Source organism: Ambystoma mexicanum, chromosome 3p (assembly GCF_040938575.1).
Source record: "Ambystoma mexicanum isolate Mex_15411 chromosome 3p, UKY_AmexF1_1, whole genome shotgun sequence".
NCBI lineage: Eukaryota > Metazoa > Chordata > Amphibia > Caudata > Ambystomatidae > Ambystoma > Ambystoma mexicanum.
Genome location: NC_090925.1, coordinates 25,821,388 through 25,839,533, shown reverse-complemented (window position 1 = coordinate 25,839,533; position 18,146 = coordinate 25,821,388). Strand labels below are relative to the sequence as shown.

At 45.6% G+C, this 18,146-nt stretch overlaps 1 protein-coding gene across 1 annotated transcript; it reads left to right on the top strand.

Moving 5' to 3' along the window:
* Nucleotides 1-4,554: 4,554 nt before the first annotated feature.
* On the top strand, nucleotides 4,555-5,490 carry LOC138579673 (olfactory receptor 5A2-like). Its single transcript, XM_069649913.1, has one exon. The coding sequence runs from the start codon at nucleotides 4,555-4,557 to the stop codon at nucleotides 5,488-5,490; it is 936 nt and encodes a 311-aa protein (XP_069506014.1).
* The last annotated feature ends 12,656 nt before the right edge of the window (nucleotides 5,491-18,146 follow it).

Genomic DNA, 18,146 nt, shown 5'->3' with positions numbered 1-18,146 from the left:
AAGTGGAGGTTAAGAGTTTGAGAATTAGCTGTGGGAATCTTAGTAGACATTATCTCACAAGATTCAATGGTTGGTGAAGGAGTAAGTCTCATAGCAAGCTTAGTTTTGACGATGATGGCTAGTCCGCCACCTTGAGCTCCACATCTATCCATTCTGAGGATAGTGTAGTTGTTCGGAAGAGCTTGGGATAGTGCTGGGCCTGATGCCTCATGCAGCCATGTTTCTGTTATGGCTAGGAAGTTGTAGTCTTCAGTAGGGATGACTTTGGATATTTCTATGGCATGGGCGACTAGAGATCTAGCATTTATTAAGGCTCCTTTAAGTTTGGGTATGGTGTTTGTTGGTGGGGGTGAGGCAAGGTTTATTGATACTGTGGGGGTGCAGCTTTTTTCTCTATTTATTTGAGGGTTGTTATGCCTTTTGTGATTATGAGGGTTGAGTTTAAGAATGGGTTCAGTGGCCATTTTGGTTCGATTGTTGTTATTTTCATATTTGATAAGAGGATCAAAGATTCTAGGTAGTCGTGCCCGTAATCTTAGATTTCTCTCGGCTATATTATATTGTGTCATGGGTTGTTGTGTTATTGTTACTGTAAAGGGGTACATAATGTGTAGTCCCAGTAGTGTGAGTAAGGTGCCCAAGTATACTAAGTTGCACCATATAAGGTGCATTGTAAAATGTGTAGTGTGTCCTATATCTAAGTGAAGGGCTAGTTAGTCTAATTTTCTATGTGAGCAGGCGAAGTAGGAGGTCATAGAAACTGAGTCTGTCAGCACGTCTAGGTAAGAGAATCGAATACAGCCAGATAGCAGTGAAGGTGATCCGTTATCTGATGGTAATAATCTAATGCCCAGTTGTTTAATGCAGGAGAGGCACAAATGGGCTAAGAGCAATAGTCAAAATGGGGCGCACATGTGCTAAGTGCGATAGTCAGATAGTCTAGATGCAGCTATCACAAGGCAGGTACATAGACTAATGCTGCTATCAAAGGCAAGGCACACAGTGTCAGGTTGAAGGGTGCACATAGTCTGGGTGCATCAATTATAAGGCAGGGCACGTAGACTAATACTCCTATCAAGCTATCCAGGCAGGGCACACAATGACAGGTTGCAGGTGGCAGGAGTGGTCTCTAGGTGACCATAGGCACAGCAAAATAGTAATGTGGTCTTTAGGCGACCATAGGGCACAGGAAAATAGTAATGTGGTCTCTAGGTGACCATAGGCACAACAAGTAGTAATGTAGTCTTTAGGCGACCATAGGGCACAGCAAAAATAGTAATGTGGTCTCTAGGCGACCATAGGGCACAGAAAAATAGTAATGTAGTCTCTAGGCGACCATAGGCAACAAGTAGTAATGTAGTCTTTAGGCGACCATAGGGCACAGTAAAAATAGTAATGTGGTCTCTAGGCGACCATAGGGCACAGAAAAATAGTAATGTGGTGTCTAGGCGACCATAGGCATAGCAAAATAGTAATGTGGTCTCTAGGCGACCATAGGCACAGCAAAATAGTAATGTGGTCTGAGGCGACCATAGGGCACAGAAAACTAGTAATGTGGTCTCTAGGCGACCATAGGGCACAGCAAAATAGTAATGTGGTCTCTAGGCGACCATAGGCATAGCAAAATAGTAATGTGGTCTCTAGGCGACCATAGGCACAGCAAAATAGTAATGTGGTCTGAGGCGACCATAGGGCACAGAAAACTAGTAATGTGGTCTCTAGGCGACCATAGGGCACAGCAAAATAGTAATGTGGTCTCTAGGCGACCATAGGCATAGCAAAATAGTAATGTGGTCTCTAGGCGACCATAGGCATAGCAAAATAGTAATGTGGTCTCTAGGAGACCATAGGCACAGCAAAATAGTAATGTGGTCTGAGGCGACCATAGGGCACAGAAAACTAGTAATGTGGTCTCTAGGCGACCATAGGGCACAGCAAAATAGTAATGTGGTCTCTAGGCGACCATAGGGCACAACAGATAATGATAATACGCTAGAAAGTCACGTGCGTGAGCATAAGAGAGGGTAGCGGAGTGAAGGCTTACCATCGGTAAAATAGGAGGGCATCACTGGGTCCATGGTGGTACTTTGCAATAGTTGGGTAGAATTCTTAGCCCTGGTTCCGGGTGACTCCAGACACTCACAGTGTTAGCGCCGTTTGAATCCTGGCAAGACCAACTCAGCATTTCATTCTTCCGAGGTTGATAAATGAGTACCAGCTTCCGAATGATAATTGGCAAAGTGCTATAAACATAACAAATCATTATCATGAATCAAGCATTAATGCTCCTGTGCATTGCTGGAGACTTGCATCTATTGGATTTTTGGATACTGTAATATCTTAACTGGCAATGTAGGGGCTCTACTTATTATGTAATGAAAATACCTGACATGCAGATGTAACTGGAATAATATGGAAGTAACTGGGCATTCAGATCTGTGATGTCACTTCCGCTACCCCTGGCACTTTGGTGAATCAACGTCACTGTCAGGAAGATGGGGTTGAATTAAGAGTTAAGGAGGAGGTTAGGTTAAGGCATCAGTAGGAGGAGATTAGATTCCGATTCAAGGAGGAGGTGGGTTGGAAGCTTCAGCAGGAGCAGTTTTGAGGAGAACTTATTCTTGGCCTCAAGTCCAGGGACTGCATCTCTCCAGCCGTAAGGCTCTCCACTGGCTCCCAGTGAATTCAAGGATCAAATTCAAGACCCACTGCATCATTCACAAGGCTTTCTGTGGCCTGGGACCGTGCTACATTCAACCTTCTCTCACTAAATACCTCCCTGCCAGAGCCCTTTGGACCTCCAGCTCTAAATCTCTGCAGATCAGACGTTTTTCCAAGAAGAGAGTGGGGTGTAGATCACTTTCATCGGCAGGAGCCTCCCTCCCTCTCAGACTAGTTGTTTTTATCCTCCGCTGCTCCCTTCCCCCTTCACCTTCTGGTGCCTGGAAACACCTTCTGCTGGGCAGGCACCATACAAATGTTCAATAAATAAAATAGATAAATAAATACTCTTCAGGAGGAGACACAGGAGGATAGCAAACCAAGGAAAGTATGAGAGGGCACAAGACGGGGATTAGGGGTGATACCCTGGTTTGAAGGGGTTAAGCCCAATGTGGGAGCAGGATAAAACATTATCAATATTGAGAAGGAGCATGAACAGAGCAGGAATAGAGAGGAGAGGGAGGTCGGGGTCCTAGGAGAGGGAGATGGCCGTGTTCCTTTAGGTGAGCCTGTGGACAGTGGGGAGGCCAAGCCCAGTTTCCTATGTCTTGAAGTAGAAGAGGCGTTCTATGACTCTCTACAACCTAGAAGGAGACACAGCGACACCTTAAGGGGCTATAAGGTGCAATAGATGTGATCATATCCCAGTAGAAACCTGAGGGATGCTGGAAGGAGGTCTAAAGCTGACCCTTGAGACTGTGAGCGACGGGAAAGTGCCCTAAAATCTTCTTACCTGAAGCAGAACCTTGACACTGGTAGACCTGTTCAGAAGAGACTATGCTGAAACTTAAACCTTTCAGTTTACTCCAGAAGGGAGCATTTGTGCGTTAGAATAATGTGTTTTCTAGTTCTTGTGTTCAGCCTCTCTGTGGACTGCACTTGGCTATATGACAGCTGCAATATATGGAATTCCTCCATTGTCAATCAATTCAAGTTGTGCAAAAAAGACTTTTACGCAAGTGGCAACATCCCCTGAGTCAATTGGCCAAGATGCATCCAGGTACTAGCATTCAGTGCCGGTAGGCTTTGTGACATTGTAGATTTGTCTAGATTTGTTGGGCGGAGGATACAAAAGCGGGACACGGTACAGGAGGATTTCAACCCAATACCCAATACTCATATTGTTTGGTCTCCCCCCAAGTGATGGTCATGTTTTGTGAGGGCAAGGGGCACATGCAAGGGAAGGAAATAGGGAGATTTAGAAGTTGCTTTTGTTAATGTTTTAGAATGTCTTTCAGTACAGTTACTGATAACTAAATTATTGGTAAGTAGTCATCTTTCTTCTGGATATAAGTATGATGATGCAGATTCCAGCTCCGGTCGGGATGATGCATAACACATCTTTCTTTTTGCACCTGTTTGGTTTCCTTTTTGCATATCAGAGATTCTTAAACAGAAACATTAGATTGCTTTTAGGAACCATGTTATTGTTATTCGATTTTGCACTAAAGAATTTAATGAAACCGAACTGAAACAATCCTTAATACCTGGTCACTTGAAACCTTCACTAGGGTTATCATTTGAGTTCTGATTTCTGTATGGCGCTATCCTCTGATGGCCCAAAATGATATTGCTCCCAAGCGATTGGAGATGTAGCGTCTCTTGACCATGTATGTGTTTAAATTATCTGGACCTTGGAGGCCATTCTATCACACAGTTGTTATGGTGCTTTTGGCAAAATCATGTGAAATGATAATCCACTTCCAAACGTGGTATAAATAGTAGATTTCCTCTCTTAATTTAGCTCCATAATGATGATAGCAAATCTTTTCTGCATGTGTCCTTCATTTCAAAGGTGTTTTCTTTTTTTGTCAGGTGATGGGATGTGGATGAATGGAAGTTGAAAATCAGACTCTGTCCTCTCATTTCGTCATTCTTGGATTTGATAATCTTCCCAAGCTTCACCTTATTTTCTTCTCCGTTTTTCTGGCAATCTATCTTTTTGCACTCACTGGGAACTTGCTCATTTCCATGGTCATATGCTTCGACTCCCGCCTTCACACCCCCATGTACTTCTTCCTCACCAACCTATCCATGCTCGATATCTGCTACACAACGGTGAGTGCCCCCAAGCTGTTGAGCATCTTCCTGACTGGTGATAAGGCCATCTCGTTCCGCGGCTGCATGACACAGCTCTACTTTTTCATGTCTTTCGGAAGCACAGAGTACCTGCTCCTGACCATCATGGCCTACGATCGTTACATCGCAATCTGCAAACCCTTGCAGTACACTGTCGTCATGAGCAAGAAGCTTTGCATCAACCTTGCTCTTTGCGCATGGACCATCGGTTTCCTGGAGGCAGCCCCAACCACATCCCTCATCTCCAGGCTTCACTTCTGTGCCTCCAAGAGAATCAACCACATCTTTTGTGACGTCACCCCGCTGCTAACCCTTTCCTGCAGCGACACCCGCGTCACTGAGATTGTGATATATCTCGAAGGCATCTCGGTTGGGTTCACCTGTCTTCTGTTAATTCTGGTATCCTACGTGTACATAATTTCTAGCATACTAAGGATCAGCTCACAGACTGGGAGAAGCAAGGCGTACTCCAACTGCGGTGCGCACCTCACTGCTGTCATCCTCTACTACGGGATCGCCTTCTTCCTGTACATGCGGCCAACGTCCTCCTATTCTCTCGACGAAGGCAAGATACTCTCCGTTATTTATGTGGCGGTGATTCCCATGCTTAATCCCATCATTTATTCTCTGCGGAACAAAGATGTAAAGAAAGCATTGCAAAAGGTCCACAAAGAATTGTGCTTAAGATAATGCACTATGTATCTTGTGGGATGGTGATGCCACGACTTTGATCTCCTGAGAAAACAACTGGTGGTGGTGGGCAACATTGGTCAACTTCTAGAGAAATGGAATCTCATGAACTGGGCATGTAAACATATGTAAAGGAATCTGTTCACGACACAAGATCACTGTCTCTTGAACTATCCATGAAGTTGACTTGACACAATAGATAAATTGCTGTTTTAGGTTTCTTCATTGCATGCTTGCTCTCTAACCCCTGATCCTGTCTAAGAGTACCTAGGAATGTGTTCTGATTCTTACGGTCACTTAATAATGCACGAGCTGTATCTAATTTTAATTTAAAGGTCTGTGACTTTGTGGTCCTTATCACGGCCATTTGCTCTACTCCATGGGCCAAGATGTAGACTTTGCCTTCATTTGAAATGCGTAATAATTGTCCCATCATGCAAGATGCCTACAGCCCCTGAGATGCGTGTCAAAAACCTTAAATGCAAAGATTGTTTGATAATGCTGGGTTTAGCCCAAGTCTTTAAGAAATCGCCTTAGGGTTGTTTACGGGATTAAGGATAGAGAGATCTAAAACCAGGATTGTTTCATCTTCTTTAGGGTACATGAGCCCATCAGCCCAAATGTCGGGTCACCTGTTGCATGATTTGGCTGTTATAAATTTCTCCAGCTTGGATACCTTCTCTGCATGTTTTATATGTAGTTTTCTTTACTGTAGTGATCAGCAACACTGCTGCTTTTATAAGAAGTAAAAGAAAGCGGGTAGAAAAGAGATTTGAACTCCACCCTTAACAACAGCTCTGAAATAGGATGGAAACATCAAAATGCCTTTATTTAGGCAAGGAACGTATTTGTACTCCTTTTTTTTTTGGTAGTGAAATAGTGCAATAAGAAGTTGAGAAGTTGTGTCCTGTGGCAGTGTCTCCAGTCCACCTTTGCACTTCAGGATTTGGAATGCCGAACCCCGGAGATGTCATGTTTCAAATGTTTAATCCACAAATAACCCATTAGTTTAGAAGCTGGCCGGTAAATACCATGTTGTTTTTCCATTTGGCAGGTGGATCTGGATCAGCTTAATTTAGAGTAAAAATACAAACAGCCCAACAAAGAAAAAAAGAATCAGCATTATGGAAAAGAAAAAAAAGGAATGCGGAAACATACATTTCACAGAAACCTTAGTTTCCTGTCATATTAATGAGATCTTTTTTATTTGTTGCTAATTCAAAGAACATTCAAATTAGTCTCAAGAACATAAACTGCTAAAAACATTAGTGCAGATCTTTCCTTTGCACAGGGATCAGTAGTCTCCTGCATAAAGTGTGTCAGGATCACTAGACTCCTCATAGACATGTCAGGAATCTTTCCTCGCCTACCTTACATTCATTGCATCCTTTTCCCATGCAACCTGGGATTTAAGGGGCAAATTGGAGCAAATCGATGACATCACCATTTCACATTCTTCACTAATGGCATCATATCATTCCAGACAACAGACTTAAGACCACCTGGAGGCAATGTTTTCAAGATAAGATGCCAGGTAGAGAGACCCAGTTTGTCTAACTCCTTCATGACACAATTTAACCTAGTGATTTGGTGACCGTCTTCACTCTTTAAAAGATTCAATACATCCGTAAGTACGGATTAGTCTATATCGAGCACCACATGAACAGGGAATTGAGCTTCATATAATCAGAGACAACAGAATGCCCTCTCTGCAGTGTACAGTAAAGGTGGGCGAGGGCAAGAGGAAGCAAAAGAATCCTAGTAGAAGAGCAATTTCAGCCATTCATATTTCATAATCATTCCCATAACCCTGTCTGCTGCCAATTCTACCTGTCCTGCACGCGAGTCTCCAACATGGCGTTAACCCAATGAATACATGTGTTTTTTGCAAAACGAAAGATAGAAACGTTTGCTTGTTTCATATCGATCATTTGTTTTTCAACATTCCCTAGCCAATCGGCTGGCAAGCATAACGCCCAGGTGATCTTATGATTTCACCAATTCAAGCTTCTGATTATTGCAATATAACGATCGGGGTAACACCTGACCATCTCCCAATTCCATGACCTTCGGCTTCCCGAAGCTGACCAACAGTCGACTCTTGTCCATGAACTCATAATACCTACAAATCAAAGCCTGCAGTGCTTGCGGTGAGTGGCCAATAAGCAGTGCATCATCGGCAAATAAGAGAAGGGAGAGCTTGCTTCTGGCAATAACAGGGACATCTGAAAAATTACTCAGATGGACTTTGAAATCATTAATATAAAGACTAAAAGACAGTGGTGCAGGGACTCACACTTGGAGTACCCCTCTATTGGATGAGAATAACTAAGATAATTCATCAGCATGTCCAAATCTAATGAATATGTTCTGATCGTCGACGTTAGGATATTGAGCAAGGGTTGCAGAGAAACTTTCTGAGTTGAATGGGACCAAAGCAAATCTGTATCAATGCAGTCAATCTCACTGGGTGGGGCCATGAAGGAGAGAAATCCATACGAACATGCCCCTGAGAGATGGAAAAAAGAAAGTAGTCCATAAGTCAGTAGTGCTTCCTCTCTGACCGACCTTCCTAAATTCAACTGTGCTATTTTCTCTCCACCATCTCACTCTCCACCTGAGGCGTCCCTCAGGGCTTGATTCTCTCACCCTGGCTTTTCAACATCTACCTGGCCCCTCTTGCCCATTTAATCTCCACCTTCTCTTCTAACTTCCAGTGTTATGCCAATGACACGTAGCTTCCCTTCAAGCTTCGCTCCTCTGCCTCCTCTTCCTCTCTCCTTCCCAACTGCCTGTCTGCTATTCAGGCATGGGGCACTGCTAACGATTTCTGCCTTAATGCCAGTAAGACAGAGATCCTTCTCATTGGGACCCCAGCTCCCTCTTTCCCGCCCACACGCTGGCTGCCCTCCATGGGCGCCCTCCACTAATCCTCCTTTGAGGCAGAAAACCTGTAGTGTAATCTTTGGCTCCTCTCTCTCCTTCTCTCCTCACATCACGGACCTTGCCAAGAAGGCCCACTTTCAGCTGCACCTCCTCAGAGGCATTCTCCCTTTCCGCACCTTCCCCCAGAAACTCAATGTCTCCAGAGCTCTGGTCCTCTCCCAGGTGGACTAATGCAAGAGCTGCTTTCCCAATTTGCCTAATTCCTCCCTTCGCCCCATTGAACTAATCCAGAATAGGACTGCGAGACTTATCCTGGGCCTCAAGCCCAGGGACCGCATCTCTCCAGCCCTAAAATCTCTCCACCGGCTCCTGTTTGCTACAAGGATCAATTTCAAGACCTTCTGCATCATAATCAAGTTTTTCTGGGGTCTGGGACCCCGCTATATCCAACTCTCTCTCCCTAAATATCTCCCTGCTAGAGCCCTTCAGTCATCTAGCTCTAACTCACTGCAGATCAGACGCTTTTCCAAGCAGAGAGTTGGGGGTAGATCTCTCTCCTCCGCAGGTGCCCCCCTCTGGAATTGGCTCCCTACCCCCTTCAGACTTGAGCCAGATCTCTTTAAGTTCCGGAAGCTTCTCAAGACCTTCTTTTTCTCTACTTCCTTCCCTCTTCCCTTCCCTTGCTAGTGTCCACGTCAGCCCTTAACTGGCTGCCTGGTTCCTCCAGAATCTTACAGGGCACCGGCCCTCCTAGTCCAGGCCCCTCCCCTACACCAGTCTGGCTGGCTTGCACCCTTGTAGCCTTTCCAAGCCCTTACCTCACACTTAGCTCATGGACCTTCCTCCCCCTGCACTCTCTGCTTTCCCCTGGCTCTGCCCACAGTGCTTAATTTGTGGCGGTGGTTGCCTTTCCCCAACACCGGCACTCTTTTTTGGGGACCGGAACATCATGGGCACGTGCAATTACTTTGTTTGTTCAGTTCGATCCAACTTCCAAGATCATAAATCATTGAAGTTTGCTCTGCAGCTCTGCATCCAGTTGCAGGCCATGGCTGGCTGCTGGGCCTGGGAGTACAGCAACAAACAGCCAATGAAAACCAATGTTCTGTTGTTACTATGCAGTATTTGATACATTCTGTATAGTAACACAGAATGTACAGTTTTCATTGGCTGTTATTCTCCAGCCAGTGAAATGACATGATGACGTGGGTGGGTCACGGGAGGCACACTTGATTTGTTAAGGCATGGTGCGCGAGAAAGGAAAGCCTCAGCCTGCCCCTGCACGTGTGGTCCCGTGCGCGGCGGCCTACTAGTTACAAAAGTTCCAATCCTAAAGCCTGGCAGTGGCTGGCCTAGTGTGTGCTCTGCTAACTCGGTAAGACAGTGACAGTGTGAAAGAAGAACTGTCTTTCTGTCCGGATGATTAGTTTATTTCGTCTGTGACGTGTGTCCGCCACCGCTGTGAATATATTGCGACAAATCGATATCCGCGGCGGCGGGCGGCGCGAATCATGTGGTTGGATGATGACCCGCCGACTAATAAATTAATGAGAGGCGAGTGCGAGCCCCTACCTGGGCGGCCCCGGCCCCTCCTGATCCCCCTCCCACTTTGACTGTGGCCGGTCGGTGTGGCGACTGGCATGCGGTGCACTGCAGGCAGCTGCTCACCTGCTCCACTCGTTATGTGCCCGCGGCCGCAGGCTCAGGATTTGACCCGAGCAGGCAGGCCGTGAGGCAATGCGAGCAGGAGCGGCTCAGGCTGTGGCAGTTAGCAGCAGTGCGGGTGCCGGGTGGCCGGCATGCCGGCGCCAGCGCCGCAATTATAATGTAAGTATAACGCAGCACTGCTGCCTTGGTCGGACAATTTAGGGCCTAGGGCTGCCTAGGTCGTCCGACCAAAGCTGCTGAGTGCCGCTCACTCAACTTATTATTGCAGCCACGCCACGGTCCACTGCCTGCAGTGCCGCGGCGGGCGACAGTGTGCGGCCAGGCCAGCTCTGAGACCCGGGAATCCCCTGTTGTCAAACTTGCCATGCTAATGTCCAATACGATGTATTGCGACACAGCTTGCCCTGCCGTTTACCGGCAGTTTCTTAAGTGGGTCCCCGCTTCGGGGTACTTATGTATGTGTCCAGGATGACAGGATCAAACAAGTTGGCCAAGGGAAAAAGCTGGGGTCACAGCCAGGTGAGATGTTTTTTACCCCGGTACTGTGTGTGTTTCTGCTTGGATGTCATGTATCGCTTATGTGCTGAATCATGGACATACTAATCATTGAAACCAGTCTCCCCAGTTGGGCCGCGATTACAAGTTGTGCAGGGTCCAGCAGGGAATATGCTCGGCTGTTGCAGGAACGAGGGAATGCCTTAAATTCATGATCTGGAACGCCAGATCCGAAAGAAGTACATAAAAATGTTGAACAAGGTGGCAACTCCTCTCTCCCTATGCTTCAGAAATGTATCATCAAAGAAATCCCCCAACAGCACAATGCCTAGTTAGTCAATTTAGGCCGTATATGCTCTTTCCACTTTGAAACACTTGTGTATGTGCGCGCTTTATAAATAAAATATCCTCACGTCAATGTCATAGTAGACCATCTTTGCTCAATCTGTGCCTCAACTTTGCAACGCAAGTTCGCAACTCCATTGCACCTGGCAGTCCCCTTGCTTGTGTGCAACAACTTAGCTGTACATTGGGGATCATACCATAACTCCTCTGTATATGCCGCGTCAAATCTTCCCAGCAAACAACCAGCCTGATATGAGCAATGGCATGCTCGGGTGAATTTAAGCGCCGTCTCTTTTGCTTTCACGGATCCAATGCACCCGTGGCCCCTGTCTGTTCCCGCTCGAGCACACATCCTGCACAGCAGGCAGATGGAAATTCAGTGTCATCCCATAATACGGCCTCACACTGGCTAAGCCGTGCCGCCTCGCTGTGCCCTTCTGCTGCACCTGAAGTGCCCTCCATACAAGCTGGCTCCAAATATATACAACTAGTGGAGATCGATCCATCATCGGCCATCCCCTTTTTAAATCCTTCTTGGCTCTTGGAATTTCTGCATTTGGTTACTGATCCGATTTCCTCTGAAGATATTGTGGGACTCGAACTTACTGTGTATTCTAGTCGAGCTAACTGGGCTTTGGTTACATTTGCATCCCCCTTGATTGCAGAATGTTTTTGTAATAATGCCATTGTATAACATGAGTGGGGTTTGGAAGTGCAAACCCATTACCCCAATGTGGATTTTCGGGAAATATGATATCTACTTTCTCGAGTTTTGTGGGGAATCTCAGTTCTGTCCTGCATTATGAAAAACATCATGTCTACCCCAGTGCCTCAATTAAGACAGGGCAGGGGAACCCCATGCTTCCTAAAATGCAGGGTTGCTGGCAAGAGGTGGGTGAGCAACTGTGAGGACCACAGGAGCCCAGGGGTAAACTTTTCTCTGCTTTATCTTGGAACTAATGGGATCACGACTGCTTTCTTTTAATGGCACCTGGCAAGACCCTTGGTAATGTGCACTGGTTACAGTCCGTAAAACTTAACATAGAAAAAAAATATCAAAACGGCCACAACTGGAGTCCAGGTGCCTAGTAGCGATGTCTACCACTTTGAGGCAATGGTGATTTCACGCAGCACTGCCCGCCAAATCAATTTCTGATCAATGCAGGATTTGTGTGCCCTGAATATAGGATACTGGCTGCTTTGCATAAAGTGGGCACTCATTTATTGAACATGGCTGCGCTTGTAATTCCAACGTTCATTTCTCCCGAGCATGCAATGCACACTTACTATGGTGCTCATCATTTCTCCTGGCACAGTAGTCACCCTGACAGTAAAATATGTGCAAAGCATGAGACATATGTACAGTTTTGGATGGTTTTGTCACTTTGTGGACAGCAAATATGGTCCAGATGTCTAACGAGTGTGGTCTAGAACTTAGAAGTGTGTTCAAATGCACTCTTTTGCCTCTGGGGTTGCTGGAATGCTGGAACCACTACACCTACCATAACAAGTAAGTGTTTTCCAACTTTAAAGCATTGTACTTTCTCAACCCATGTGTGCCCTTCCCCATTGATCCCAATACTAGCCTGTGCCAGCAGTTGCTGCAGCACCAAACATGTGACATGGAGCAGCAGCTGTGTGATGGACTGGTGGTGGGCCGAACTAGGTATGTCTAGCACTGAACTGGCGCGGGCTGCGCATCCACACTGCGGGGCGGCGCGGCGCCCGCACTGCAGGTGGCGCCACGCCCGACATTATGGGGCCAATTTTATTTGGGCACTGGCACTTATTTTTTTACAAAGTAAGCACTGCCGGGCCTCCCTTGGCACCTGCTTTCCCACGGGGCCTTCGCCCTGACCAGCACTCTCCCCTTACCCCCCTGCACTTCTTGTTACTGCAATTGCACAATCCGAATATCACACAGCTTAGTAGGATCGCTTCTTGTTTTGTCCACCGGGTTCCCCCACCCTCTTGTCTTGCTGCGGCTTTAAACACATTGGGCCTCATTACACGGTAGGTGGTAAGGGATTACCGCCCTACTACGAGGTCCCTTAGCGGGTCCCTTCCTTAACGCCAGGTCTGACCTGGTGTTAAGGACGGGACCTGTTAAGGAACTTCAGAGCTAATAACGGTACCGCAAATTGTGGTACCATTATTAGCTACTTCCCCATTCCCATTGAGCCCTATGGGGGCTCAAATGGGAAAGGGGAATGGTTCCCGGAATGGGGACTTTCCGGGTCCTCCAAGGTCGGAATGACCCGGTAAGTCCCTATTCCGGGAACACTGACCCGTGTAATTGTGTAGGCCCATTGTGTATAGGCACATTATAAATACCCATTTATTATTATTAATATTATAATTCATATTATTATTATTATTATTATTATTATTATTAATGCTACTCCTTCCTCACCTCCCCCTTCATGGGCAATCCTACCTGCTTTACCACATAGAGGTCTTCCATTCCAGGCCCATAGTCCTTGCTGAGCTCGGGGGCATTTCCAACGCAGGCCCAAAAGCAGGAAAAAAGTAATCCACAGAAGTCAGAAAGCAGTGCCGAGGTTCAGTAAGTGATGGGTGCAGGCGCCACTAAGGGAGTGTTGGAAAATTCCAGTGCAAAGGGAAGAAGTATTGTGTTTGCTTTACTGGGGCGTGGCCCTAGCTGTAGCTGGGAAAGCGCACGCGCCACATCATGGCCTTCTGAGCATGGAGACTTCACAAATGGAACTGTGGGGATTCTCCTATGAGGATTCGAGGGTGTGGTTCAGCGGAAGGGGCCGTGAAATATTTACCCAAAGTTCGATGCAGTGAAGTTGGCAGAGATGGACAGACGGCGAGTGCTTATAGTCGGTTACCTCTGTGCACGATCTGCACAGGTATGCCGTGGAAAGAGGCTTTGATACTGATTTTCAGTTGGAAGGAGTGCAGGCTTTTTGAGGACATAGTTTATGAGTGGGGTTTCAGGTGCATGGATTTCCTTTGCAAATGTGTGGCTACTGTTGGTACTGTAGATGTGGTGGTCATGCATTTTGGAGGACTATATTTGGGTCACATGTCGTGCTCATGTTTGCTCACTTACTTAAAAAAAGTTGATGACAGCTGTGCTGCAGATATTTCCTACTGTAAAGGTGATTTTCTCATCCATGACACCAAGAGGACATTGGGAGCATGCCAATGTAATTTATCCACAGCCAGAGGTCGGGAGATGTTGGATAAACAGAAGCATGTGCGACTTTATGTGCAGTGCTGGAATGTTCTGCACCGACTATGAAAGCATTAATAACCAGCAAGATTTCCAGTGGTTCCAAGGAAATGGCATTTTGTTTACTTCTACTGGCAATGCTGTTGTGTTTGCCACTCTGTATGAAGCTTTGCAGAGAATCCTGTAGCAATGTAAGATAACCGTTCATCTTCAGTCGAGAAAAATGTCAGGCGGAGAAGCAAACAGACAGTGATCAATAGCGAGAAGAACAAGAAACAAAATGCACGTTCATAAAAAACACACGACACAAAAAAAATATATATATAAGTGTTTTTAGAGACAATCCTAAAGACACAATCCCCACCCCTGTCTTACATTCCCCCCCCAACACCGCCTAAACCCCCTCCCCCTCCAGTTCCTAGCATGGTAATTCTGTGGATTCCGCAGGACTTTGAGGATTAGACGTGGCAGAGCCGGCTGTTTTTATAGCATTGGCATTGTGGAGGCTAAGCCATTGGGTAATGTGGTTGCTGGTTGTGGTGTGTACACAAACACTGCGACAGAAGGTCTGTTTGTACAGATGAATGGTGGAGGCTATGTTGAAAGTGTACAAGGTAAGGGGCTTGCATCCTGTTTGTATGCATGCACTGCACGCACTTGCTTAACGTTGCTAATATACATTCCCTGCTGCTTTTGTGGGATCCCTTTTCTGACATTTGTAGTGCATGCATTACAATGGGAAGACCATATTGTGAAGTGTACAAGTACGTGGCAGGCATCATGTTGTTATGAGTGCAGTGTGTGCATCATATGATATGATGTGCTATGGTATTTTGTGCCATTTGTAACGCACCACCATACAAGTGTGTGAAGGCGCTGAGGAAAGGGAGGCGGAAAGGTGGCCACCAGGGGCGTTGCTAGGGGGGGGCTAAGGGGGCTATAGCCCCTGATCTTTTGGTTGTAGCCCCGGATAGAATCTAAGGAGCTATAGCCAAAAGACTAGCTAGCCCCCAGTCCCGACAGTTCCGACATCAGCTTAGCCCCGGGTCTTTTCCAGACCTAGCAACACCCCTGGTGGCCACACAGAGACATTGATTCCTCTAGGCCAGCTGACATTGAGAGTGCGCAACTGAATGGGAAGGGGGAGGGCAAAGTGCAGTACATGGGAAAAATACAAAATAGAAATACATTCAACTGGGCCCGGTGCTGGCAAGTACAAGGCTAAGTGGAAACATCAAATGGTGGCTGGACAGTTAGGGTTCTAGAAAACAGTCCCCAAGTGCGGGGCTTGGCAGAAAGACAGTGCAGGGGAGGAACTGTAGGGAGGGAGGAGGCCTGGGGCACAGATTATAGGGTAGGTAGGAAACCAGTGCAGAATACCTTTTAGCTAGGAAGTGAGCAGGGGAAAAAGAAGAAGCACATGTAAAGGTTTTCGGGTGCTTTCAGAGCCTACAATGCTTCTCCTCAAGGGCCAGGGAGACAGACACCATGTTACACAGGGAGGCCCAAGCAGAAGAAACACATCTACCACCATCTGGTTGCGTGTAGAAGCAACTAACCCGGAGGGAGTAGGAGGCGGATGAGGGAAGAGCTGGAGCAAGCAGATATTTAGGAAGTGAGAGTGCAAGGTATTGAGGTCCCAGGGACTAGAATGCCTTCTGTATAATGCACAGGGCTTTTATTTAATTGGTCGCAGCCACCGGGAGCTATTGCAGATATTTTAGTCGAGCAGAGATACGATCCCTGCCGCTCAGGCCAAGGACAAGTTGCGCCCTCATCTTCTGGATGAGTTGCTGAGGGCGCAAAGTGGAAGTTGGCAGATTTAAAAAGAGCCTGTGGCAACAGTGCAGTGTACACAGCACCACAGCCGTGCAGAGACTGACCTTTTGGAAAGTGACTGTAGGTTGCTAAGATACATTCAGTGGTGACTTTAATAACTTCTTTTTTACGAGTTATGTAGTAGGTGGCGTAGTGGAGAACAATTTGCGTACCATTGAGGGAAGGAAAGAACAGAGTTCATGTTTCGCTGATATAGTGTATTATATGGGTAAATGAAAACATTGCAAGCACATACCAACAAATTGCCACTTCATGGTAGGGGATGGGAGGAACATCAGTAGCGTTTTAAACACGTAGTGGACGCTTAGAGGCATATATTGTGTGCAGAAGCACTTATAACAGAGTTCTGAACATACTGCCAAAAAAATGTTCATACCTTTGTTTTGTGGTGATGGGTGCTTATGTGGAAGAAGGTGCATGTATAACTCCTGGAACGTTTCACTGAACTTTCCACTGGACATGCTTCCCAATAACAGAACACGTGCAGGCTGATTTTGTAACGATACATATGAAGTCTTGTGGAGAACTGTCATTGTAAGATGGTGAATTCTTGGAGGGCATTGGCGGATGCGTGTGTGAGTACTTACCAATATCTAATAAGGGTGTGGTGGGAAGAGGATAGTGGAAAGGGAAGAAGGACTATTCATGAATGACTGGGGCGCGGCTCTCACAATACTTTGCAAGGCGCACGTGCTACATTCTGCACTTTTGAACATGGAAATGCGATTGTTGCAATTGTCCAATCGGGTGGTTAGAGTGTGCGTCACAGGAACGGGAGGCCATATTTGGTTTAATTACTGTGTGCAGTGAGGCGGGCAGAGATGGCAATATGCACAGTTTTTATAGTAGGTGATCGCTTTGTGCTAGGTCCGCTCCAATATGCCGTGGAAAGAGGCCTTAAAGGCAATTTGAATTTGGAAGAAGTGGACGCTTTGTGGTGCAGTGTCCCTGTCCATATTTTCGACCATATGCTTGCAGAATGTCAACGAGTGGCCACTTTAGGTACTGTACACGTTGTGGTACTGCACTATGGAGCATTTTATTTGTATTTTTATTTTTTATTAAAATGATTTAGTTTTCTCGCAAACTTTACATTATAAGTTACAATCATTTATGCATGTGCTAAAGAGTTGACATGTCACATTTTTCATATAAATTAAAATGGATTTAATCGTCAGTTCGCGTTTTTTTTTCCTTCTCCGTATGGATGGGACATTCAGGGTTCAGTGCAGATTTATAAGGAATCTTTTCTTATTCTGAGTTATTATCTCATTTCATGATTGCTTCCCAAAATTGGATTAGTTTGCAGATCCTTATCTTGTCGTTTCCGAAGACAATCTGTGTCCATCGTTCACGTAAATCTAGTGGTATTGCATATTGTGGAAGCATAGTTGCACATTTCTCCCGTTTTTTTTTTATCGCCTGGCATTCCATGAATATATGGATAAGGGATTCTTTCTGATCTTGTTGCTTGCAGAATCTACAGATTGCTTGTTCTATATTTATTTATTTGGTACTCATCAAGTATTCTCGGATTGGAAGAATGTTTAATCTCAGTTTCAGAAAGGTGTCTCTAATGTGGCGATCTGGGAAGAGCAGTAGATACAGAGGAAGCGCATTCCATTTTCTTGTTTCTGAATCAGGAAGTATGTTCATTTGATATTTAGATTTTTCTGCCGATGTTTGTATGCAGTCGTTCAGTTGGATTTTCAGCTTTGCTTTGCCTGGACGGTTGATTAGTAGTTCAGGAGTAATCTCTGAATTTCTCATACATTTTCTGCAAGTACCCCCCATCTAGTTGTTAGTCTCATTTGTATGTGGGGTTTTTCCCATAATATATCAATTGATGGAATCTTGCATGTAGTGAGTATCTTTCTATATGGAATTCAGATTCTTCCAAATGATTATTGTTCCCAGTGATTGTCGCGTTTTTCCATTGAATTTTATAGGTTTTTGCAGCTAGTGCAACTTAACCATAACGTCCCTTTAACAATGTTTTTGTTAGTGAATCTATATATATATATATCACTAACAAAAAACATTGTTAAATGGTTAAGTTGCACTACAACAAACCTATCCCCTTCACTGAAAAAACTATGCTAAACGAAGGCTGGTTACAGTGGCCTACTACGCTTTGGCTTAAAGCGCTATATAAATTCAATAAACATAAACATAAACATACTACAAACCTATCAAATTCAGTGAAAAAACGTTGGTGAAG